Source organism: Enhydra lutris, unplaced genomic scaffold (assembly GCF_002288905.1).
Source record: "Enhydra lutris kenyoni isolate GAN:26980312 unplaced genomic scaffold, ASM228890v2 scaffoldscaffold17, whole genome shotgun sequence".
Taxonomy (NCBI): domain Eukaryota; kingdom Metazoa; phylum Chordata; class Mammalia; order Carnivora; family Mustelidae; genus Enhydra; species Enhydra lutris.
This window is the reverse complement of record NW_019154101.1, coordinates 40,933,159-40,960,115: the sequence shown is the minus strand read 5'-3', so window position 1 is coordinate 40,960,115 and position 26,957 is coordinate 40,933,159. Positions and strand designations below refer to the sequence as shown.

Here is a 26,957-nt window from a genome sequence, read left to right as displayed (position 1 = left end):
TTTTTTTCTTTTTTTTTCCTTTTCTTTTCTTTTTTCTTTCTTTTTTTTTTTGGCCTGTTGCTGGGTTTGATTCCAAGTTAATGATTCTCCTAAGGGACTATACTCTGGTCCATGCGCTCACTCCATCAACTTTCTGGGGCTGCTTGGTGAGTATACGCCCAGAGGAAGGGGTGGCAGCTGGGGGCCATCTCTGAAAACTTTGGGGGATTTATTCTTTCATGACCATGAATCATCTTCCTTCTCAGTCTCAACTTTAAAACTTTCCTTTTCCTCTGCGAATCAGAAGCTTAATAGGATGTCTGCTGGGCTGTGTAATAGCCTCCAAAGGGAAGTGATGAAGGTTTTGGCTTGAATCATTGAACTCAAGTTGGAAAAGTAATCTCCAGTAATGTACTACAGGGAACAGTCCCTTCCTAACATAACAGGATGGGCTACAGATGATCTTAAAAAAAAAAAAAAAAATTTACTTTTCTAACCATCCATTTTTATTTTACTTTACAGAGACATTTCTGTGCAGGCATTGATTCTGAATGAAGGATGAGGATTAAAACAAATTTATTCCAAGGTCTGAACCTGTTAGAATGAAATGTCCTGCAGGATTTTAATTAAAATGTCCAGTGAAGAATCCACAGGGAACACAATCTAAATTATTTCCACTTCCTCATATCCTCTCTTATGTTCACTCCAAACCCTCAGCGATCGAGCAGGGAGTGATTTCTGACTCCCCAAATCCTGCACCACAGCAAGGATGCCTCACTGATGGAGGGGGGGAGCAGGGAGTGGTACCAGAAGGCATCTCAAACAGAGGTCAATATTTCATCCAGAAACCTCTATCCCTCCTTCCCTAGCACAGTCCTGATGGAATACAGGTTATCCTAGCCTCACCATGGGGCTGCATCCCAATAAACTAATACTAAATGAGTAAATTTATCTTAAGTTGAAAACGCACTGCGTAAGTCTAACCTACTGCACATCAGAGCTCAGCTGAGGCAGCCTCAACATTGACATAAGCCAACAGAGAGGCACAATCATCTAACACAAAACTTAGCTTATGATAATGGGCTGAACAGCTCATGAAACTTCCAGTATTCATGCTGTCCTGAAAGTGGAAAATGGAATGAATGCACAGAGACAGAAGAGTTTGAAGGATACTGGTATCCTTAAAATATATTTTTCTTTGATATTTTTCTTTGATTAGCACTACAAATGCATTTTCTCTTCCTTATAATTTTCTAATAACAATTTCTTTTCTCTAGCTTACTTTATTATAAGAATTTAGTATATAAAGAGCACCGGGGTGGCTCAGTTGGTTAAGCGTCTGCCTTCAGACCCTGCCTTCAGGATCCCAGAGTCCTGGGATCAAGCCTCAAGCCCCACAACAGGCTCCCTGCTCGTGCTCTCTTTCTCTCTTGCTTGCTCTTGCTCTCTCAAATAAATAAAATCTTTTTTAAAAAAATACAGTATATCTTACTTATACAAAATGTGTTAATTGACTATGTTACTGGTAAGGCTTCAGATCAACAGTAGGCTATCAGTATAGTTGCATGTGGATTTTGACTCTGTGGGGGTTGGTGCCCCTGACCCCTGCATTGTTCAAGGGTCAACTGTCTATACAGCAGTAATAATAATGGGGAGCAGGAGAAGAGGGAAAAGCCATAGGCACTGGGCTGAGGCCTTATTCATGGAAAATGGGACATCTTCTTCCTCTTCCCAAGTTTACTTCATTCCTCATCTTTTGTCACACTTGTTACTCCCTGAGCACTTGGGAGGGGAACAGAGGAGTCTGTCTCCGACACCCCGAGTAGAACCCACCCACATCCAGTAAACATTTGTCGCCCAGAGGTCTGTGCTGCCATGGTCAGGCACTTACTGGGGCTCACTACTTCTCTATCTTCTCCATTTTCCTTTTCCTGCTGGTCAAATCATTGGCCCATGCAAAGTACTAAAAGTGGACAAAGTTCTACTCTCCTAATACTTTCCACCTTTTCCCAATAGCTGCTTCCCTGGAGAAAGGAGAGAACAAAGCACCCAACTGTATCAGTTTCCCAGGGCTACTACATAAAGTACCAAAACCAGGTAGCTTCAAAAAGGAATTTATGGTCTCCTGGCTCTAAAGCCTAGCAGACCAAAAATCAAGGTTTCAGCAGGCCTTGTTCCCTCTGAAACCTATAGGGAAATCATTCCCTCCTAGCTAGAGCTTGCCAGCAATCCCTGGCGTTCCTCACAGATGTGTACACGTCCATCGCTCCAGTCCTCCATCTACGTATGTTCCATGTGCCTTCACATCACCTTCCCTCTGTGTCTGTGTCCAAATATCCCCACACAGAATTAGGGCCCACTCTAGTAACCTTATCTTAACTTGATTAAAGCTACAAAGATTCTATTTTGAAACAGGGTCTCCCTCTGAGATAGAGGGGCTTAAGACTTTAACATATCTTCTTTTGGGGAACACGATTTAACCCGTAAGACCACCTCACAGTGTCATTTGGACAATGAAATGAGATGACACAAAGACTTAAATGGGAGACCTGAAACCATAAAACTCCTCCAAGAAAGCATAGGTAGTCATCTCTTTGATATCTGGCTTAGCAACATTTTTCTAGTTATGTCCTCTCAAGCAAGAGAAACAAAAGGAAAAATAAACTACTGGGACTACACCAATATAAAAAGGGTTGCACAGCAAAGGAAGGCCTCAACAAAACAAAAAGTCAACCCTACTACATGGAAGAAGATTATCTGCAAATGATATAGCCAATCGAGGGTTAATATCCAAAAGAGATAAAAACTTATATAACTCAACACCAAAAAACCCCACAAATTAATCTAATTAAAAAGTAGGCAGAGGGGGTGCCCGTGTAGCTCAGTGGGTTAAGTCTCTGGCTTTGGCTCGGGTCATGATCTCGGGGTCCTGGGATCGCATCAGGCTCTCTGCTTAGCAGGGAGCCTGCTTCCCCCTCTCTCTGCCTGCTTGTGATCTCTCTCTCTCTGTGTCAAATAAGTAAATAAAATCTTAAAAAAAAAAAAAAAAAAGTAAGCAGAGGACATGAATGGTTATTTTCCAAAGAAAACATACAAATGGGCATCAGATACATGAAAGGAAGCTCAACACCACTAATCAGGGACATGCAAATCAAACCTACAATGAAATATCACCTTACAACTATCAGAATCATTAGAATTGAAAGGACAAAAAATAACAAATGTTGGTGAGGTTGTGGAGGAAAAAGAACCTTGGTACACCGCTAGTGGGAACAACAATTGGTGCAGTCTCTGTGAAAAGCAAGATGGAGATTCCTCAGAAAAACTAAAAATAGAAAGAAATAACACATGATCCAGAAATTTCGCTAGTGGGTATTTACCCAAAGGAAAAAAAAAAAACACTAATTTGAAAAGATACAAGCCCACCTCTAATTATTGCAGCATTATTTACAACAGCCAAGATATGGAAGTAATCCAAGTGTCCACTGATAGATGAATGGATAAAGATGTGAAATATATACACATTAGAATATTACTCAGCCATTAAAAAAAAGAGTGAAATCTTGCCATTTCCAACAACACCAATGGAGCTAGAGGGCACTATGCTAAGTGAAGCAAGTCAGAGAAAGACAAATATGATGATCTCATTTATATGTGGAATCTAAACACAACAAAACAAAACAAAAGCAAAATAGACCCATAAATACAAAGAAAAGCTAATGGTTGTTCAGGCAAGGGAGGAAGTGGAGGGATAGACAAAATGGGTGAAGGAGAGAAGGAGGTATAGGTTTCCATGTACAGAATGAGCACATCATAGGAATGAAAGGTACAGCATAGGGAATAGAGACAATGGTGTCATAATGCCGTTCTATGGTGACAAGATGATGAACTACCTTTGGGGGGAGCATAGGAAAACACACTGAGTTGTCTGATCACTATGCTATGCAACTCAAACTACTATAAGATTGGGTCAACTATACTTTAATTGAAAAAAAGAAATGAGATAATGCATAAAAAGAGCTTAGTACAGTGTCTGGCACATAATACATGATCAATAAATATCAGCTAACGTCAATACAGTTCTTATCATGACTAGGTCATGCAGTCTTTCTGTCCCATTGCATCTTTGCTAAAAAGGCTTCATAAACAAGTCTTTATAGCAGTCAAGTTTCAGAGAAAAATATTTTAACTACTGCAAAAAAATATAAGCTCCAAAATCCTTGGGGAAGGAAATAATTCCAACGGCTGACTGGCTAGTAAGTTGTTGAATGTTCTTTGTTCTAGCCACTGAGCCCTGAAGCATCAAGGAAGCACAGAATGCAGAGCAGTGTAGGAATCAGTAAAGAAGGTCCTCCAAAGAATCTGCTGACAACTGAATTTCTACGATCTTTCGGTTGGAAGAAAAAAATCTGGATTCCACCCTGACATTCTCCCTACAATGCCACAAAGAATATACACCCATATTTTTAAACACAGAAACCCATACAGGACAACAGACATGCGTAACATCAGAAAACCAGAAGCCAATGAACCAATGACTGCTAATGGTCTAAGGAGTGGAGACTTAAATTTAACGGAAAAAGAAAAAAAAAAAGGTGATCACTTTGAGTTTTAAAAGATACAGAGTCTAAAATACAGTCATCGTTGTGCAACAGGGACCCCTAGTCACAACTAAGGCACTGCCGCGACAGCCCCCTGCTCTCCTTTGCACTAATAAAGCTTGTTTTGATTTGGACCTTCTTGGAACAAAAGGTAGTGTGTCCCTACCCCTACCCCCATGCATTTTGCTAAGTCATTTTTCTACCAAAACAACACTCGGAGCCTCATCAATCCTGGCTGCCAGCGCTATTGCATAATTCAGTACTTATCTTGACCTAACTAGCAAATTCAGGCCTCCAACCAATCTTGCTTTGGCTCGTTCGCTTGGTCTTTGGCTGATTCTCTGGAACCATCTGTAACTCAGTGCCTCTGAGCAACAATTGCCCTGGATTTTCCCCTTCCTATGTAAGGACTTGAAACAGAACATCCTCATACTTGCCTGCAAGTCAGTCCACAGGTATACAAACAACAGGCTTATGTGTCTTTCCAAAAAAGTCTTTGATTTTTTTTAAGTCAAACCTATTATGACAAAAACAAACTGTTTTGCAGCTTGAAAATCTTTTTGGCTGACAACAGGATAGTTTGCCTTTCCCAGGGCTGGGGAAGAGGGCCTTCCTGTTTTCCACAATAGAAGAACTAGAAGTCATGAGAAATCAAGTGGTGTTGTTCCAGAATGTGTAGCAACCTAGTGAGAATGAGGCACACCAGACCTCTGTGTTTCTCTCTGCCTCCTTGGAAGCGGTGAGCCCTCAAAGCCCTAAGTGTATGCCATCCTGACCTACACCCACACTGACACCCAAGACCGCAGAAGAAACCAGGCAGCCTGGGTGGAAAATGGGAAAACACAGACTGCAGATCCCCTTCTGGCTCTACCGCCAAACTCTGCTCAAAGAATAGTAGAGCCCACATCCATCTGGGTCTGGTCTAGTTCAGGCGGCCATTTGCAAATGGTTGCAAAAACACAACTTCAGTGTTTCACATCTAACAGATCTACTCAGAAGTCTAAAATTTGCAGAAGCTAAAATCAACTAGCAATTGCTGCATTGTGAGTAGTGAAATGGGGGCAATGAAATGTCAGCATTTTTTGAAAAAGCAAACTGAGAACCCAAGCTTACGCACATAGCTGAAGAACAGAGGTTGCCAACAAGAATGGGTCTCTGATGGCTGGAAGAGCTTTAAACCATCAATGTATGTAAAGACACGGTGAAGTGCAAGGAATTATAACAACGTAAATATCGTTATCTAATTTCTACAGCAGCACCTCTTAGAGTAAGTGATGTGATCTGCTAAAAATTTCTTCATGTTTAAGGAGTGAATTAGCTCTATTTGTCTCTGTTCTCAGTTTCCATGGAAGTTCATCCACGACGGAAGGCATCCTGACTTCTAAAGACACAAGGTCTGGAATGCACAGCCCTTCGGTGACAGAAGCTAGGGAGTCCTTTGATATAGAATGTGGGGGTTACTAGCTGACATGCTGTTCTGTTAAAACAGCACAGACTCTTTGCTAATGCTAAAGTTACATCACATGGATTTTACTGTATCTTTCATGTACCACTTATGAATCATTTGATACCTACTTGCTTTAAAGCTCACCATAGAGTCTCAATTTCATAATAGCCCAATCAAGGCAAATCACCACATGCATCAGTGTTATGAGGGGCTTTCATTAAGTCACCACCTGGACCCCACATGTTACATAAGTTGGAGTAACGTGTTGCTGAAGGTGGCAACGACCTTCCCCCAGTAGACTCTGTCCTAATGCTATGCTTTTGTAGAAAGTTTTCAATTAAATTGTAATTCATGAAAAAATATGCCTTTAAAATGAAATGTTTCATCTTTCCAGTACAAAATGTTCATGGTTTTTATAGACTTTCCCAAAGATTTCCAATTTCTTCCAGTTTTCTTTAGAGTCATAATGAAGTTCCCCAAAAATAAAAATGTAGTATATAAGTGGCAGACTTATTCATGACTAGCTTACAAGTCTTCCTCAAACCACGGCGAATCTCATTTTCTACCATATTCACACTGAAATGTGTCCAGTGGGGACACTCCCATGTGATATTTGTATAAATTCTTGATTGGACACTGAAGACTCCTAATGAAGACGTAAACATCCAGAATAAATGGCTGGCAATCCTGACAGAAAAAGTGATCAATTTAATGAAACCCTGGGAAAATATTTCACGAAAAAGCTCAAGATAATGAAAGCAGATCTAATACATTCACATGAGTCCAACACTCAAAAAAGAAAAAAAAAATCATTAGTTAAGTGGATGCTTTTGATATTTTACGTGTTTCTAACAAGTCAACTATTAAAAAAGATCTCATATTATTGCAATTTGAACTCCATTTAACCAGAAAATATGTTTTCATTACAAATACCTCTTGCCTTCAGAAAACCCTGCCTATTCACAAGTCTTATACATTTTTACTCTTAGTATAGGGAATATTTTTAACAAATATTTCCTAACACATAACCCAGATTTATGCACTTATTTATTTTTAATTAAAAGATTTTTATTTATTTATTTGAGAGAGAGAGCAAGAGCAAGGGGGAGAGGGAGAAGCAGACTCCCCACTGAGCAGGGAGCCTGATGTGGGGTTTGATCACAAGATCCTGGGATCATGACCTGAGCCTAAGGCAGACACTTAACCAACTGAGCCACCCAGGTGCGCCCTTATACATTTATTTTTAAGCTATGTATTTTAAAAAGGGATTTCACATAAATTAAATCAATAGTTAATATCAATTCTAAATTGAGCATGTGAAATCAGATCATCCCTCCATCTAAAGATGAAAAGTGAAGGAAAATTAATTTGCTGTCTAACTAAAGGAGATCCAACTATTAATAGTCAATAAAAATGAACATTTATGATCTACCACATGCCATGCAGTTTTAGTGATTCAATTCATCTCACCATAATTGACTGATCCTCATTTTACAGATGAGGACACTGAGGCACAGAATGGTTAAGGAACTTGCCAGGTCTCACATCCACCAAATATTTGAAGCTAGGATTTGAACCCGAACAGTCTGAACTACTCCCTTTGTTCTTAACTACCCTACAGAACAATCTTTCAGTTTTCTAAGATGTTTAATTAGTTTGTTTCTAAATGTTCTAATTCTGTTACTCTTTTCTGTTTAAAAGTTTTTTAAAATGTATCATTACTTCTTTTTGTTAAGACTTCATTTTTTTAAAAACTAGCTTCAGATTCTTTTTTTTTTTTTTAAGATTTTATTGATTTATTTGCAAGACAGAGAGATCACAAGTAGGCAGAGAGGCAGGCAGAGAGAGAGAGGGTGAAGCAGGCTCCCTGCTGAGCAGGGAGCCTGATGTGGGGCTTGATCCCAGGACCTTGGGATCATGACCTGAGCTGAAGGCAGAGGCTTAACCCACTGAGCCACCCAGCTTCAGATTCTTAACAAAAGCAAGGGACAGGTGCAAGGATCTCCCAGCCCCCCACTCCCCCACCACACACACACACATACACACACACACACACACACACACACGCAGGCACGCAGAGCCTCCCCATTATCAACATCTCTCACTGTGGCATTGTAATTTATAATAAGATATTATGTACTTGACTTTTCTCCCAATCCTGGCCCAGGGCTCCTAAAACTCCACAATTTCTGGAGCCATAGACTGTCTTTACCAGTTCAGTGGAGGCCCTTCTGAGCACACCTGAGTTTATGCTAAGGAAGTGCCCTATGGTGGGGTCCCTAGAAAGCCTCAAGATCAGGCTGCTTGCCCGAAAGACCAGAAGATCTGAGGGTCGGACCTTTCAATCTCAACCCACCACCCCCACCTGCAGGCCTGTGGAAAGGCGCTCAAGACTGAAATGAATCCATAGCCAATGGCCAATGATTTGATCAATCATGCCTGTGTAATAAAGCCTCTGTAAAAACACAAAAGGACAGGGTTCAGAGCGCCTCCAGATTAGTGAGCACAAGATGTTATGGGGAGTGGCACCCCAGCGAGCACGGAAGCTCCAACACACATTGCCCCATGCATCCCTTCCATCTGGCTGTTCCCGAGTGAGAGCCCTTTATAATAAACAGGTGATCTGGTGATCTAGTAAGGAAACCAGTTGATTGAGTAAATAAGTTGGTTTCCTGAGTTCTATGAGCTGCTCTAGCAAAGTAATCTAACCTGAGGAGGGGGCCATCGGAACCTCCCATTCGTAGTGGTTTGTCAGAAGCTCTGGTGAGCACCTGGACCTGGACTTAGATATAAGATAAGATATAAGATAAATACTTGACCTATTTTTTTGAAAGACTTAAAATTTGTTTAAGATATTTATTTGAAGGACCTACTTAGTATGTAAAAATGATTATCTTAACTCGCTATACCAGCCTACAGATTTTTTTTAATGTGAATTTTTTTCCTTCACTTTTAACAGTACAAATGTGGAAAAGCAAGTTTGATATTTTTGTAAGATAATTTATTTGGGGATTCAGATTCCCTGTTAGACAATCATGACCTTTCCCCCTTGCCTTTTTATATATAAGTCAGCCGTCTTTCATTTGTCTAGTGATTGTTAAGATGTGCTAGAATGTAGACGCCTTGTCCAGCTGTCTGAAACAAAATAAAAAACTAAAAGTTAAAAAAAAAAGAAGCCACTAAACTAAGAGTGTCTGAAAATAATTGGGGCACCTTGGTGGCTTTGTCGGTTGAATGTCTGACTCTTGGTCGTGGATCATGGGATTGAGCCCTTAAGAATAAGGCTCTTTGCTATAGGCTTACACTCTTCTGGAGTAAAGATACTCTTCAGGACTGAGCCTCTAACCTGAGGCAGACAGTGCCAGACTTGAGTCAAATTTGTGGTCAGTGTCAAAGGAGAGGTGGACAATTGCTTTCATAGTGTTGTAAAAAGCCCATCGGGGGCGCCTGGATGGCTCAGACGGTTGAGCGTCCGACTCTTGATCTCAGCACAGGTCTTGATCTCAGGGTAAATTCAAGCCCTGCGTTGTTGTTGTTAAAAAAACAACAAGGGGGGGCGGCGCCTGGGTGGCTCAGTGGGTTAAAGCCTCTGCCTTCGGCTCAGGTCATGATCTCAGGGTCCTGGGATCAAGCTGGGCATCGGGCTCTCTGCTCAGCGGGGAGCCTGCATCCCCCCTCTCTCTCTGCCTGCCTCTTTGTGTACTTGTGATCTCTCTCTCTCTCTTTGTGTCAAATAAATAAATAAAATCTTTTAAAAAACAAAAACAAAAACAAAAAAACAACAATAAGGGCGCCTGGGTGGCTCAGTTGGTTAAGCAACTGCCTTCGGCTCAGGTCATATCCCAGAGTCCTGGGATCGAGTCCCACATTGGGCTCCCAGCTCCACGGGGAGTCTGTTTCTCCTCTGACCTTCTCCCCTCTCATATTCTCTCTCAAATAAAAAAATCTTAAAAAAATTATATATATATATATATATATATATACATATATATATATATATATACACACACATACACCCACACACACACCAACAACAAAAATCCCATCAGATCCAGCAGAGTAGTATGGTTACTACCACTGATGAATCTACACTGGCAGTTCATTATCACTCAAAATCCAAAGTTTACATTATGTTCACTTTCGGTATTGTACTTTCTCTTGTATGGGTTTGCACAAATTTATAATGACATGTATCCACCATTATAAAAATGCTCTTTACTCCATCTGCTCATCCCTCCCTTTCCCGAACACCCTCTGAAAAACTGATCTTTCCACTGTCTCCACAATTTTGCCTTTTCCAAAATGTCACAGATTCAGAACCCTTTTCTGATTGGCTTCTTTGATTTAGTAATATGCATTTAAGCTTCCTCCATGTCTTTTGATAGCCTAATAGCTCATTTCTTTTTAGGGCTGAAAAATATTCCATTGTCTGGATGTACCACAGATTACTTATCCAATCAGCTACTGAAGGACATCTTGGTTGCTTCCAAGTTTGAGAAATTATGAATAAAGATGCTATAAACTAATCTGTGTGTGTTTTTGTGTGAAAATAAGTTTTGAACTTCTATGGTACCAAGGAGCACACCTGCTGGATTGGATGGTAAGAGTATGTTCAGTTTTCTAAGAAATCACCCAACTGTCCTCCCAAGTGTCTGAACCACTTTTCATTCCCATCAGCAATAAATGAGAGTTCCTATTACTCCACATCCTCTTAAGCATTTGGTGTTGATGGTTTTCTACATTTTGGCCATTGTTATAGGCGTGTAGGGGTATCTCATTGTCTTTTTCCAAAAAAAATTTTTTTTAACCCTGGGTATTTCCAAATATAGACATCTGTAAAATCGCCAATACTTTATTCTGTAAGTGAGGTCTTTAAAATCCTCTGAAAATGAGTGTAAGCCTATAGCAAAGAGCCTTATTCTTAAACTAGAATATTCCTTTCTTCTACAAATAACTTAATTTTGCAACACTGCCTTTTTAAAAGCATCCCAAAAAGCTTATAAACATTTTTTGGGCTCTAATAAAATACTTGTTGGTTGACAGCAAGTCTAAGTATTAAAGTCCAGGGGTGCCTGGTGGGCTCAGTTGAAAGAGCACATGACTTTTGATCTTGGGGTTGTAGTTCGAGCCCCACACTGGGTGTAGAGATTTCTTAAATACATAAACTTAAATATATCTATATCTATATCCATATCTCTCTCTCTCTCTCTCTCTCTCTCTATATATATATATATATATATGTGTGTGTGTGTGTGTGTGTGTGTGTGTGCGTGCGTGTATAAAAGTCCACAAAATTAACTAGGATAAAATTCTAAAGTAACTAGAGCTCAGGATACATCCCAAGATTTTTTTTTTCATTCTTTTTCTCAAATGGCACTTTTCATTAAAATTAAAATCAAATGCATTTTTTTTCCTTTCACTTTTATTCCACTATTAACCTGAATAGCAGGAGAGAAAATGAAGCCGTAATCAAGCATAGAGTCACGGGTAGACACACTAGACCCTCCTCACACTACGCGCTGTAAAATCAAACTAACGAGCAATGAATGGCCCACCGAAACTGAATCAAATCCGCATCACACACACCAAGGAAAGCCACAGCGTAACTTCGGTGAGAGGGCATAAGAATCCAACGAGCATTCATTATAAATACAAACATATTCATGCTTTTACCAATCACTCTAGAAGGGTGAAAGACAATGAGAGAGCCCTTCAGAGAAGAAATGACTGATTACAGAGAGGAAAAAAACTGTCTCCTTATCAAGCGTTTGTCTTCTGAGTCTCAGAGACACCCAAAAGCCTGGGTACCCAGCATCTGTGCTACAGTGTCTCTATTACCTGACATGCAAGGAAAAATACAAGTGAGGTTATCTCAATGAAGCATCTCATCTAATGAAGAATTAATGCCATCCAGTGAAACATATTATGGAACAAAAGATGGGACACTAGACAGCTGGCTGGGAGTACAGCTAAGGCAACCATTTTCGGGTCTCATTACCGAAAGTCAATCAATCAATCAACAAGCAAAGCCTCTGAAAAATGACAAATCCAAATGGTCACAAAAATACATTTTACCTCAAAATGAGTTTGAAGGTTTGGTTAAGTCTGACAGAGTCAGTCTTAGCCTGTACTCGCGGGCATTAAATGGTTTAGTTAGTTCTCAGAGCCTTAGCCTCTACCCATTTAAATCCACTATTCTGAGATCCATTTTATTTCTACTGTATAATAAGAACTTGTGTAAACCATGAGTAAGCACATCATGTATCACTGTGAGAGTATTATGGTTAGGTCTGAAGCCAAAAGCACCCTTACAAAGAATACATTAGACAAGCTACTAGTTACAGGTTTTCCTCTTATATCCTTTGTAAAACTGAGCTACAGATCTGCTTCTGAATTAATATAATTCAGAATATAATATTCTGAATTAATATGAATTAATATTCTCTCTCTTTTGCTGTTCTCTGGAATTAGCCTTTAGAAGATGGAATTAAAGATCAGTCAGCTGTGAGACCCTGTGCATATTGCTACAAATAATAATTCCCCTCTTTAAGGAACAGCACATCATTCACTCCAACAGATAAAGACAGGTAGATAGATATGTGTACGCATATATGTGCCTAGATATTTTTTTCTTCAGAACAAAAAAGAATCCTAGGACTACAACATCTCTAAAGATCTCTTGCACTAATCCAGCCTACTTGTGAGCTTAAGAGAATCACCATTTGAAAGGGACCACAGAGCAACCCTTGGCTACTTACAGATACTGAGTGGAACTATGGGGACTAATGGAAGCCAGATACATCACATGGTATGTTCCCTAAACACTTAGCCCAGGTCTCACCATGGCCAACTCACCACCCACCAGAGTTACTTCTGTAAGACACAGAAGGGATCATGTTGGGTGTCTGTCAAATTCTGCACTGGCTGCTCACAGGAGCCCAGAAAATGATTGTATCCACCTCCGGGCTCCGTGCTACCTCATGTTTATTCCCCTTGGCTCTGCTCAGAAACCCATCCCTCCCTTCTTTCTTCTTTACCTCTCAACCCCTCACCGGGGAACAGCTCTTAACTAACACCTAACTCACGGTCTCGGTCCCAACTGAAGGGCATTTCTGGAAAGTGGCCTCCCTCCGCACCATGCCCCTGCCCCGGGCCCCCACTCCGCGCCCACGGCACTGCGGGACTGAGTGCTTCTTTACATGAGGGACGCGGGGGCTGCTGCAGATCTTCCTACAAAAGTAGGTCTTTCTGGAAGACAGGGGGCAAGTGTCGCTAGTACTTAGCTCAATAGCTTAAGCAAAAAGGCTGACTAAATAGATACGTGAAAGAATAAACCATAATTCTGCTAGTAGGGGTTATCTTCTGGGAAACAACACATGATCCAAATCCCAGCTCCTGTTTACTATCTGTGTGACTGAGGACACCCATGTGTACGTCTCCACTGTGACATGGGGACAATAATGCTCACTGGTCACAGGAGAGAATCTAGGAAGTATGGGAAGGGCCCAGGACAGTAGTGGGACCCAGTGCTTGGGAACATTCTCTGCCCCACCCCCACCAGCTGCATTCTATCATCAGAAATTGGAGTAAACAATGAAAAACAAGTGTCGGTGGTAAATGAGGTGGAAAAGGGAAGGGGTTACAAGGTAGAGAATGGCCGCTGAAGGCGATAAGTGGGGGGTGGGGGGAGGCGTGAAAGGTCACTGTTGGGCAGGGGTCTCTTCCCACAGCAGAAGATTTAGTGACTCCAGCCAGAATTATGAGACTTAATTTTGTCTCTGGCAAAGAACTGAAAATCAGGAGGCTACAGAGTTCTGCTCCCTACTCAGTACCTTGAGCCTTTAATTCTTCCTCTAAATGAGGGGGTGGAGGGCTCACTTCCAAGGTCTCTGCTCCCTGTGCTCCATCACCCTGCAAATGCACTTACAAAAACCACGAGGCTCTCAGCTGGCAAACGGGAACATAAAATTAAGATGAAGTCAGAATATTTGAAACTGGGGCTGACTCTCAGATTCCAAGACCTAAAATTAATTAAGTCATTAGCTGATGGGCTAAACAGGAGACACCGCCCAAAGAATACGTAAATTAATGCTTTCAAAGGAGTTTGCAAAGCCCCCTGGGGATCTTACTAACATCTCCCCTCCGCCAAACTTTGCCTAAAACTACAAAGCAAGCGGGAGAGAGAAAGGAGTGGGTGTGTGTGTGTGTGTGTGTGTGTGTGTGTTTAAGGACTTTCTTCAGTAAATAGCAAGACTGGATAAACCTAACAGTTTTTGGACTGAAGTCTACTACGTACTTTTCTGTGGCGTACATAGGCATAAGAATGGGGGACGGTCCACCGTATTGCCATACAATGGATATTCTCTTAAGCACTGCTAGGAAATGGGTGTAAATTGTAGGAACCAAGCAAGGAACAGAGGAAAAATAAGGTTTGGGGGAGGTGCATCTTGCAGGATCTTGCAAACAATAGGCACTTACTAACTCCCTTCTCCTCCCTTCCCAGTTAGCAACTAGCTTTCAAGGACTGGCTCAGCTTTAAGAAGTCGTCCAGTTCTGAAGGAAAAATCAGAACCATCACAACTTATGGAACGGATAATCAGTGCCAGAAAAGTGATCTACCATATCTAATAACTATAGCAGTTCCTACTCGTAAAAACCACTACCTTTCCCGCCTCCCCCAAAAAGAAATGTTGTGTCTGCAACATAAAGACAGAAGAGAGAAATCCCATAGGATCCTAACTTGTTTCACACTTCTCCGCAGAAATGTAAGCATGTCGTCGTGAAAGGTGACATGCTTTGAAAACCCAGGCAGACCACATGGTGCGGAGTTAGGGAACTGAAGAACAAATTTCACAAGAGAGCCATGCTCTGATTGTTCAGGGTTTACAAACATTTCACAATCTGTCATTACTGTTTCCAGTGGAAGCACCAGGATTCTGGTTTGTAGGATGAAACTGCTCGAATGGTAGTTCAAGGAAGAGCAGAATTTACTAATGTCTTCATAAATCTACCTCATTGCAGCAGGTACGGTCTCTACAGCACTGGGCTTTGATGTGGCTCTTGCATTTCAGAAGTATATACTTTCTTCCTTTTCCATTCAATAAAACCTTGTACTCAGGACCCAGTAAGTCCCAAGTACCAGAGATTTTAAAAAGGGGTGGGAGGTAAAATACTGACCCTGCCTTCCAGGCACTCACAAGGGCTAGTGTTTTGGTAAGCTCGTTTTCTCCGAATTCTCTATTTACATATTCACTTACTAGCATTTATTCATTCTAGCACAGCTCCAACATTTTCATGCCATAAATTATACTACTATTTCTTCTCTAAATAAGCATTTGTTAACAAATTATCTGAAAGCAACTGGTTGGTTCAGAACTGTGCAGGACTGAATTAATTTAAATGCAAAATGTATCCTAATGAACTCCAACAACCATCCTGTATTTACTGAGATCTATGCCCCAGAGGGTTAGAAACCTACAAAATCCCTGGGGCGGATGCTCAGTGCCTCTCAAGTTGGAAAAGGGAGCTGTGCTCATTCACCTAAAAAATATTTAACTCAACAGGCTTGGAGGTTTGATTTCTACACTTCGTGGAATCCAAAAAGTAAAGTAGCTACTGTGCCTGAAGCCTTGCAAGTATGTTTGGATGTATAATTCCCCTACTACCTCTACTCCCCTCAAGTTCCGTCCTTTAAAAGACGCGTCCAAATAGCATTTTCCTAAAATACTGGATGTAATTACATTTTTGCTGTGTTGATCTGGGACAGTTAACTGGGCAGTATCATGGCATCAGCCTATACTGAGAACTGGGGTACAGTCTGTTGTTGTCACTAACAAGGTGTCTGTGCCATTGGTCAAGTCATTTCACCTGTACAGGCTGACAGACTGCAAATCTTATTCAAAAAATGGAGGAAATGGTTTCTTTTATCTCAGAAAGAACAAAGAAAGTCAACTGTCAATTGTCTTGATACATTTCTAGAAAGACAGTTTCCTCTAAACACGTGAATGATTATTTTCTAAAAGCAGAAAGAGTAAAGATCCTTTGAAGGTGGTGACTTTTTACAGACATGCAAAAGGAGAGATAAACCGTATCTTCTTCTGAATTTTACTAAGAACAACCCTGATGCCCACGTTTACCCCTAAAGGAAAATAAGATTGTCTAAAAGATGGGAAAGCAGAAGTGAACATACTTGCTTTGGGACAATCATTTACATTCTTTCCAGCCTTGTACTGAACTACTGGCTCTGTAAGAAGTACATATTTTCTTTTCTCCTACATCTGCCCTTTGAATAACAGGTTTGAGCTTCTCCAGTCCCACCCCATCTTTTAAATCAGCCAAAGAATACTCTGTCACAACTGACCCAACAGTGCTGGAATCTGCCAGGGAAGGGAAAGCAAATCTTCAAAAAGTGCCACCTGCCAACCACCCCCACCAAGCAACCCTGAGCCCACACTCCCATTTAAATGAGCCCCTTCAGCACTCCCCTCCATAGCCACACCCGAGTAAGGGATGCAATGTGATGTTATCAAACCAATTTTCTCAGTGACGAAAAATTTACAGAGCAGGATCTAAGAAAGAAATAACAAGGTAAGTTCCTGCCTGACTGACATAAAAAACAATCTATCACTATAACTTTAAAGTATTCATTGGGTTTTCTGAAATTTCACTAAAGGCCCATATTCATCAATAAAGTTCAGAAAATGCAAAAACTTGAGATTTAAAATTTTTAAAAAACATACTTTTTCTAAATACTAGAGAGTGAAAAAAGCAGAAATCTTCAGTCAGTCTTCCCTGGTTTTCCTAAACACCAATGAACACCTAAAAATGAGTTAGGTGAGACTTACGGATGTCTGGAAAGATGAGACACAGGACTATTTGCAGGGGGGGAAAATAGACAGCTATCACTTATTGAGTACCTATTATATGCCAGTATGCTGAGCACTAGATATACATCAACATAACTAAAACTCAGAGAATCTAAAGCAAGGTAATGAAACTGAAGATCTCGTTTCTTTGCCTCATTTTGCAGGTAATGAAACTTGAAAATCAGTGGGGTTGAATACCTCGGCCAAGGTCAAGCAGTCAGTCAAAAAGGGACAGTGGGGATTTGACCCAGCCTCACTCACTCCAAAGACCAAGTGCTTAATTCCTGTGCAAAAACAAACAAACAAACAAACAAACAAAAACAGCAACACTTCTCATCAACCCCAAAGGAGAGTTTCTTTTCAAAAACTACACCTTCCATCAGAAAGATAAAAGACCCCAAAGTAAATAGAGAGACTTTTTAGACAACTGCCAATTCCAAATCTTTACAGTGAAATTGACTCTTCCTGTGTAGATTAAGATGTTTGACTGTAATAACGCCCACCCATCTGATTCCGGGCTACCTGCCTACCTACAGCTCCATCAAAATACATCTACTAATTCCCCAGGGTTTTGAACCCTGAACAAGTGAAAGCTTCATCCTCCATGCATAAGAACTATTTTCCAGAAATTATGCCAAATCCATGGGCGGTTTTAGTTACTGGGCATTTCAAAATACATGACAATACAGATTCAGCGAAATAAGTCCTATTGTTTTTCGTTCCAAACATAAAACAAATATCCTGTAATGCTACAAGTTGAAAAACTGCATAAAGAGTAAGGGCATTCTTGGGCGGTTCTGAGAAGATGGTTGTTTTCCTCTCGTGGTCAGACAACAAATGGTGAAGAGATAAACATCAGTCCCATCAGCCTCTTTCCCAGTCCAACTGTGAAAGCACAACAGCCAAGTACTACTTATTTACATCTACTCTTTGAAGGAAGCTTTCTAGCCTTTTCCACACCGACCTCTCAGCAGGTGTCCCAGATTAAACTGGTGACCATCGCACCCGATTGTTTAAAGAAAGATCTTTGATGGGATCTGGGGCTGGTTATTTTTTAATTAGGGCTTGAAATCCTATACGATGTGTATTCAACCCCCCTGGGACCGACAGCGAGAGAAGGACAACTCCGAGGAGTGGGCTTGCCAGCTCGGGCGAGCGCTAACCGAGCGCGAGTCGCGGAGAGAGCTGTCCCGCCCGGGGGCCTGTGCCCCGCCCCTCCCGCCGGCTCCAGGTAACTCACCAGGATGCCCATCACGTCGGTCCAGAGCCGGGAGAACGCCTCGGACATGCCAGCGCCCCCCTCGAAGCTCCGGCTCGGGTTCGGGCTCCGGCTCGGGTTCGGGCTCCGGCTCGGGTTCGGGCTCCGGCTCGGGTTCGGGCTCCGGCCCGGGGCCGGCTGCTCCCGCGTCCTCCATGGCCGCGTCCCGCGCGCGCGCTCGCCGGCGGTGCGTCCGGGTCGGGTCCCCCGGGCGCCCTCGCTCCGCACCAGCGCGCGGCCGGCCCCCCGGCGCCGGTCCCCGCCCGCCGCGTCAGCGAGCCGCGCCCCCGCGCCGCATGCCCCGGCCTCCCCGGCGACCCCGCGGGGGCCCCCTCGCAGGCGCCCGCACCTCGGCTTTAGGAGGCAGCGGGCCGCGCTACTGACAACTCCAGAAACTTTCTCAGCCGGGCTCGGCGCGGCCGCGGGGTAGCAGGAGGCAAAGTCCGCACCACCGAGTGGTACGGCGGGGAGCGCCGCGGCCTCGCGGCAGTTAAAGCCGCTGCAAAGGCGGTTCTTCTTGGGACCGGGACGGGCTGGCGAAGGCGCTCGACTCGTCCCTTCCAGCAAGTTTGGGCAGGTCCCCGCTGGGCTGAGCGCGGGGCCTCTGCCCCTGGGCGGGCGCGCCTCGGGACCCCTCTCTCGAAAATGAGCTCTTCCAGCTCCACATGACTCTCCCCCCTCGACGCGAAAGAAAGCGTTTAGCAACAAAAGGTGCTCTGATGTCAGGCTCTTTGCATGGAAATGAGCCACAGACAGGAGAACAAATCGCCTGTTGAAAGAGCAGCCGCGCGGCGGCTGCCGCCGGCCCAGGCTCCCAATCGCGCCATTCACTGAAGCCTTTTCGGTCCCAGCAACTCGAGATCTTGAATCTCCTCTCGCCGAAAGAGTTTTCCCGAGTCGTCGGTGTGGTTAAACAACCCGTACCTCGCCCCTCGCGAAGTCGAGCGACCTCAGGAAATAAAACTCTGCGGCCCGCAGCCAGGACTTGCCAGAACAAGTGGGAAAGCTTGGGCACGAGCCATTGTGTGCACCGTTTTTTATCACGAGCGGGACAGTTTGGTTCCTGGATGCTCACAGTGCTCTCCATTGCTGGGGTTTCAGCTATTTAGGGAAAATGAGCTTCAGGTTTTAATGGTTGCCTTACAGCGAGGGCATAGGGAAAGGCCGTTTTCAAAACTCCAGGTTACGGTTGTAACCGTTTAGCCAACACACACTCTGGGTCCCATGTGTGTGTTTTCCCAAGGACAAGGTCCATGACAGATTTATTTTATGAGGGAAATAGCCCTGTAGAGGTATTTATCCTTTTCTGATTCGTTCTTTAAAACCCACTCTGAGCATTTCCTCTGGGAGATGACAATACATGTCACATCAGATTTGGTGACTGATCACTTTGCCAAACAGTTAAGAAATGTAAGGATACAGATGTAGTGAAAAGAAGGGCCATCTGTACCCCAGTGTTCATAACCCCAATGGCCATAGTCGCCAAACCATGGAAAGAACCGAGATGCCCTTCAACAGACGAATGGATAAAGAAGATGTGGTCCATATATACTATGGAGTATTGTGCCTCCATCAGAAAGGATGAATACCCAACTTCTGTATCAACATGGACGGGGCACTGGAGGAGATGATGCTGAGTGAAATAAGTCAAGCAGAGAAAGTCAATTATCGTATGGTTTCACTTACTTGTGGAGCATGTTATAAGGAATAACATGGAGGACATGTTATAAGGAATAACATGGAGGACATTGGGAGAAGAGGAGGAGAAGTGAGTGGGGGAAACCAGAGGGGGAGACAAACCATGAGAGACTGTGGACTCAGAAACAAACAGGGTTTTGGAGAGGAAGGAGGTGGGGGGTTGGGTGAGCCTGGTGGTGGGTATTATAGAGAGCACACGCATTGCATGGAGCACTGGGTGTGGTGCATAAACAATGAATTTTGGAACACTGAAAAAAAAATTAAAAAAATAGAAAAGAAAGAAAGAAAGAAAGAAATGCAAAGAAACAGCTCCAAAGTGAAAGGACTGAGTGGTACAAAAAAGCAGGTGAGATGCCCCAGGCAGAAAGCCCTTACTTGCTTTAGAGGCCTCTCCAGGTTTTCATTTTGTTTTTCCTTCTGAGTCCACATACAAGGAGGGGAATAAGATCATGTCCTTGAAATCCCCTTCCTAAAGCAATAATTACTGGAAACACCTATCAATGCAAATGGGCATATAGCACTTACAGGAAAGTTCAAAACTGAAAAAACTTTTCCAAAAGTAATTACACTTAGCAGTATAACCCCTGATGATGAAAATCCCTGACTTTTGAAAGGCAAGAAAAAGAATGAGAAAGTTTTCCCTTGAGAGTAAGTAGGCATCATGTTGAAGGGTGAGGAGTGCTGGGCACTGAGTCAACATGGCCAGCCTAGTGCTTTCCTGGGTTGATGCAGGAGGTATACCAGATACACGCTCTCAGAGGCTGCATTGGGGAGAGCTAAATTTCCAGCACCAGCCATGTCTCTTTCTTCTTGAATCATCAGAGAACCTAAGGGCAAAGCATTTAACCTTTCTGTGCTATAGTTTCCCAATCCTAGATGAGGGAAGGCCTAACTAATTGCCACCCAACTCCTCAGAGGTGATATTATATTTCAGGGTCATCTAAAGATAGGTACTTTTTAACAACACATATAAACCTATCAATATAATTAAACCTTAACCAGCATTTTGGCACTTCTAGAAATCACCCTACCCTAGATATTAAAGTTCCTTTTCTCGGTGCTCAATAATAAGTAACATTTGGTGGCGTTGGAGGGGGGATGTCGATACCTATAATTTTGCTGTCTATGGATAAATAAGAACTGTGGAGGAGGAGTCACTATTCGACTTCTACAACATTAATAATTCTGTTAGCCATTTAAAAAGTGAAGCTGAACTTCTCTCCTCTCAACTTCATAATGCATATACTCAAAATGAGTCCAATTACTTCTCCCAAATTTGAGTCTTTTCTCCTTTAGTTAATGTCAATCATTACTTTCAAAAATTTCTTTAGGGGCTTTTTAACAAATGTAAGAGAATGATCATCAGCATCATGATCAAAATACATAGGAATCCTGCTCTCCCTTTCCTCCATTTCAGGACTCACTCTCATCTAGCTAATTGGAATTGTTATGGTGTTGGTGAATGAATTCCAAGGCAAGAAAGGGATCTAGAAGATTTTCCAGAAATCTAGTGGAGACCCAAAAGTTGATTATGAAAAAATTCTGTGAGTCCTAATAAATATTTATTGCAAGGAATGAAGAGCATCAGAATGTATTCATAGGGGCACCTGGGTGGCTCAGTTGTTAAGCGTCTGCCTTCTGCTCAGGTCATGATCCCAGAGTCCTGGGATTGAGCTCTGCATTGGTATCCCTGCTCAGCGGGAAGCCGGCTTCTCCCTCTCCCACTCCCCCTGCTTCTGTTCCATCTCTCTTGCTGTGACTCTTTCTATCAAAATAAATAAATAAATAAATAAAATCTTTAAAAAAATGTATTCATAGAGAGTAAATATTGATAATACCTGTCTCACTGTTATTTCTTAAAAATTAGTCATTGCACATATATATGTGTACACATATGTATATATCTATGCAGGCATATATGTATAAATGTAAATATGGCTTCCTGTGTAAAAAGTGGTTCTTGCTATGAGTCAGGATCTTAATATGTTAAAAGTAACTAGTCTAGAAATTGTAGGGTGTTACCTGCAGCCTATTTAGGTCGTCATTCTGACATAAGAAAGATAACCAGTCTATTGCTTGACATTAAAGGTGGAGTTAATATAATGGGATCAGAACAGAATTGGGTTTGCATTTTCACTCAAGTTGTTATAAGACATTGGACAAGTTATTTTTTTCATGTGTAAAATGAGATAATTCCATCTATGTAATATGATTGTTTTGAGGTTATTTGTAATAATGAGGGCAATAATTCTCTATGAATTAGAACCTTTTCCCCCTTTTCCCTCCCTTTGCTTTCCCTTCCCCTAACCACTCCTAGCATGAGGTGATAGCTATAAACTTCCTTGTTTATACCTTACTCTTATACAAAGAGGTAATTCTTAGTCTTGGAATGTAGTTGCTGACTAAAGGACCAGAGAGTCACCTCTGGCAGGGTGGGGTGATGAGGACCGGTCAGTTTTTACAGTCAGGATAGTAAGAACAGCAAGAACAACATCTGTCATTTACTGCAAATCTACTTTAGGTCAAGCATCGCCTGTGACATTTTAAAAATATTTTAGTTAAATGGAGTTTATGATTTCTCACCACGATCTAACCCCTCCTCCTGCTCATTTCCCATTTCAGTCCTTGTTACATCCATGTATTTGTTCAAGCTACAGAAGTCAAGAGACCAACTTGGGTCCTTCCCCTCGCTTACCAATACTCCTGTCTACACCACGGATAAGCCCTGTTGATTCTGCTTCCTGAATACTTGTCAAACTCATCCACTTCTCTTGATCTCCACTGCCACTGTCTTAGTCAATTCTACCACCAGCACGTTTTACAATATTTTATCTAGATCACTGCTTCTCAACATGCAGACTTAAGAACAGAAGCATTGGGGGCGCCTGGGTGGCTCAGTGGGTTAAAGCCTCTGCATTCTGCTCAGGTCATGATCCCAGCGTCCTGGGATCCAGACCCGCATCAGGCTTTCTGCTCAGCAGGGAGCCTGCTTCCCCATCTCTCTCTGCCTGCCTCTCTGCCTACTTGTGATCTCTGTCTGTCAAGTAAATAAATAAAAGTCTTTAAAAAATAATAATAAAAAAAAAGAACAGAAGCATTGGCATCCCCTAGGAACTTGTTGGAAATGCACATTTCTGGGCCCGCCCCAAGCCTACAGAATGAGATAATCTGGGGGCAATGGAACCAGCCATCTGTACTTTAACAAGCCTCCTGCCCTCTCCCACCAAGGTGATTGTGTTATCTGTTCACATTTGAGTGCCATTTGGAACTATGGAAGTGTCAGAATAAGGAAAAAGAACACATTGTTAAGGAAATGTGAAGTTTTAGCATATATTGAGTACCTGGGTGGCTCAGTTGGTTAAGTGTCAGTCTTCAGCCCAGGTCATGATCCCAGGGGTCCTGGGCTTGAGTTCCACATCAGGCCCCCTGCTCCATGGGTAGTCTGCTTGTCCTTCTCACAGTGCCCTGTTTGTTCTCTCTCTCTGTCTCAGTCTCTCTCAAATAAATAAATAAAGTCTTAAAAATAAATAAAATATATTGAAAAACCATACCATTAGATTGGTAAAAGAAACTGTCATAAGATAAATAGGAAAGAGTAGGATTCCAAAGACAATTCCCTCTCCATGCTTCCTGTTTTCCTCTCTTAGGTATCAAGTCTCCACAGGACACTTCTCATATGAATTCAGAAGTAGTTTCATGAGTTGAAGTCTTCTGGTTCTTTGCCTTAAATCTTGTGAATTCAGATCCCCAAATCTGACACTTGGTTTTAAACAGCAATTAAATATTGGAATTAAAATGTATTACCCATAAGATAGTACATGTTTTAGGAGCACAGCTTCATTTAAATACTTGGGTTTTTTTTTTTTTTAAGACAACACCATAGTCTGCACAGAAAATGTGAGATTAGATAGAGATTAAGTCTGAAAGATTATAAATAGCCCAATTTATTTTTTACCATACTGCCTTCTGAAATTGAGCACTGAAAATAGATAAGCTCATTTAATTTTTGCCTACCATCAGCAGCCCCCTCTGGCACTCCAACTCAGGGCATTCCACAATGCCTCGGGGATCTAACTTTAAGCAAAGACTGAAATGCTACATTTTTTCCCCTTGACAATAATCCCAAACAATTTTTTTCACAAATGCCTTAAAGGTGAGCCAAGCCCCTGCATAAGCGTTACCTGTTTAAAAGCCTCTTCAGCTCAAAATATTCAGTAAGAGAGATGAGAAAAGAGCTCAGAGCAAACTAAAGAGGAATTAAAATAAAGTGAAGACAGATCTCAGGCTAAGGAGAGAAGGTAAATAAGTAAAACCAGGATTCAGGGCTAAAAAGAAATGCTCTTCTCAGAAATCTCTTCTTCCACTCTGATAAGCTATGTTCCTAGCCTAGCCAGTTAGGTTGTTGTCTGTGTTGATGCTGTGTAAATACCAAGGGTCTGCCCGGGAATGATTCCGTCAGGCATGAGAGTATCATGATTGAGATTTCCTTTTACATAGTAGGGTCAGACTAGATAATTTCTTTTTTTTTTTTTTTAAAGATTTTTTATTTATTTGACAGAGAGAGATCACAAGAAGGCAGAGAGGCAGGCAGAGAGAGAAAGAGGAGGAAGCAGGCTCCCCGCCGAGCAGAGAGCCGGATGCGGGACTCGATCCCGGAACCCTGAGACCACAACCTGAGCCGAAGGCAGAGGCTTTAACCCACTGAGCCACCCAGGCGCCCCCAGACTAGATAATTTCTAAAGCCATTTATGATTCTAAAATACCAGGATTCTGAACTATTCAGTAAGGTACCCTATATGACAAGAAGCTAAGACAATTCCTGTGGGCTGCCAATAGTGATTTTACAATGTTTAAGGCAAAGAATCAGAAGACGTCAACTCATGAATCTACTTCTGAACTAATATGAGAAGTGTCCTGTGGAGACTGGATACCTAAGAGAGGAAAACAGGAAGCATGGAGAGGGAATTGTCTTTGGAATCCTACTCTTTCCTATTTATCTTTTTAGCTTAGGAGAGTGTTAAGGGGGGGGGAAGGAATGTGCTAATAAGAGACGAGATTTTGTTAAATATTTCCAAATTATGCAAGGAAAGGTTTAAAGGCACAGCTGGGCAGTATCACCAACCAACTGAAATGCTTCCTCAATCTTGTCTATTTTATAAACTTTACTGTATAAGAATGCCTACTTAGCTGTCCCTATTGCTTAAACACACTTGTGAAAAATAAGGTTTTTCCATTAAATTAAAAATCTCCAGTTAAAACCATTGCTCTGCCTCTTTAAGTTCCATAATATTATGTACGTGTACGTGGGACAAAAGTTTCTCACATAATTAATCCCAGTAACCATAGAAGACAATTATAATCTTATCTGGAATTGAAGTATTAGCCAAAATACTTTAGATGAACAACAACCCAAAATAACCTATGATTACAGACATTTGCATATGATTATTTTAAAAAGAGGGGAGCACTGCGCTGAGTATAGCATTCTGAAAAAAATTCACGTCGACTCATTAAAACAGGAAAAGCGTGATACCCTTTTGCCGCTCACTTTTTAAAAAAGAGTCACGCATTTATTATATAAATTACTTGAGAGACAACTACGGGTCTTAGATGTACTGCCCAGGCTGACATTAAATCTCTCTATGGTTCTGCTTGACTCTGTTCTATATATTTTGTGAAGAAGCCAACATTTCCGATCACAAGGAGCAAGATTTAACAGAAGTAAAATTTATCTCCTAGCTATTTAAAAACAAAACAAAACAAAACAAAAACAACAACAACAACAACAAAACAAACAAAAACTCCCATTCCTATTCCTGGAAGAGAAGAAAAAAACCCTCAACTTTCCCTTCAGCTATAAAATTCTATCATTTTAGAATCTTAGAAACACATATCTTCCTTCTCACGCAATCTGACTCCCCTCCTTTCCATGAATAGTAAATCTCACAGTTTCCCCCTCGTCATTCAAGGCCATTGTCCCTTCTCGGGTACTTTCTTTCCAATTGCGCTTCCTGTGACAAACACAGGCATGAGTGCATGGGCACGTGAACACACACACACACACACACACACACACACACACACAAAGGTTCAGTTATCTCAGTTTTTCTGAGCTGCCTTATACAATTGAAGATATAAATAAATGAACTTGGTGAAGAACTCACCAAGAGAGGTGGTGCCATGGGCAAGTCTCAATGAGCTTCTCACATATGGAGACAGAAATCTGAATGACAGGACATTGGGGTCATAGCTACTTCTTTAAATGGTGCTCTGGTCCAACTTAGAGAAACACTTCCCTGTTTAGGGAGGCACATAACAGGCTGTGTTCCTTCGGTTAGCGCTGAATAAGTTTGAAATCTAAAAGAAATATTAATATGGGGAAGCAGGCACCAGATTTTCTGCACCATTTCCCTCTCAATGAACCCAAATATGTTTAAAGGAACCAAAAAATGGATTGTCTGGGTATAATTTTTTCCCTATGCCTTATAAATGAAACAACTAGGTGCTAGCTACTCTTTATCTAATGAATGTTCTCAAAAAATCAGATGATGTTGATTCCAAAAGCAAAGAGACACTGAACAAAGGACACTTGTTCAAGAAATGAGGTCATTTGGACAGTCTATCCATTAAGAAAAAGCCTATTTTGCTTTCAGAGGTCACCTATTAGGGCAGGAAATCCATCTTTCAGCCAGTGGACTAACATCTGGCCTAAGTCTTCTGGGCTGAAATGTCAATTTCCTGGTCTAAATGGAACACACATGAAAGAAGAAAAGATGAAAAATGCAAATCTTCTTTTGCTGAAGAATTCCTCAACAGTAGCATAGATTATAAAAATTATCCAAAAAACAGCTACTTTTGAGAGCTCAAAACTAACAAACAAAAACAATATCTGTCTGAAAATTTTCTTTCTTTCTGTAATAACTACTTAAAGGCAAAATTAAGGGGCTAAAGCTAAGTCATAGCAAATCAACCATTCACTGGGAAATCCATAAATAAATCTACTCTAGACCAGCTCATCACCATTCATGATGATTCATCCTAGACTGGGCCAGATTTGCTCTTGAACTATGAGAGAGAGAGAGAGAGCTACTAAATCAATAGGATACAAC

At 41.7% G+C, this 26,957-nt stretch overlaps 1 protein-coding gene across 1 annotated transcript in view; it reads right to left on the bottom strand.

The window, feature by feature from the left end:
• The window catches only part of LOC111147785 (SAM and SH3 domain containing 1), a 206,007-nt gene extending 187,700 nt beyond the window's left edge, over positions 1-18,307 (bottom strand). The window contains 2 exon segments of the mRNA XM_022504015.1: positions 18,133-18,201; positions 18,203-18,307. Coding sequence (XP_022359723.1) covers positions 18,133-18,201; positions 18,203-18,307 — 174 coding nt within the window.
• Between the last annotated feature and the right edge of the window lie 8,650 nt (positions 18,308-26,957).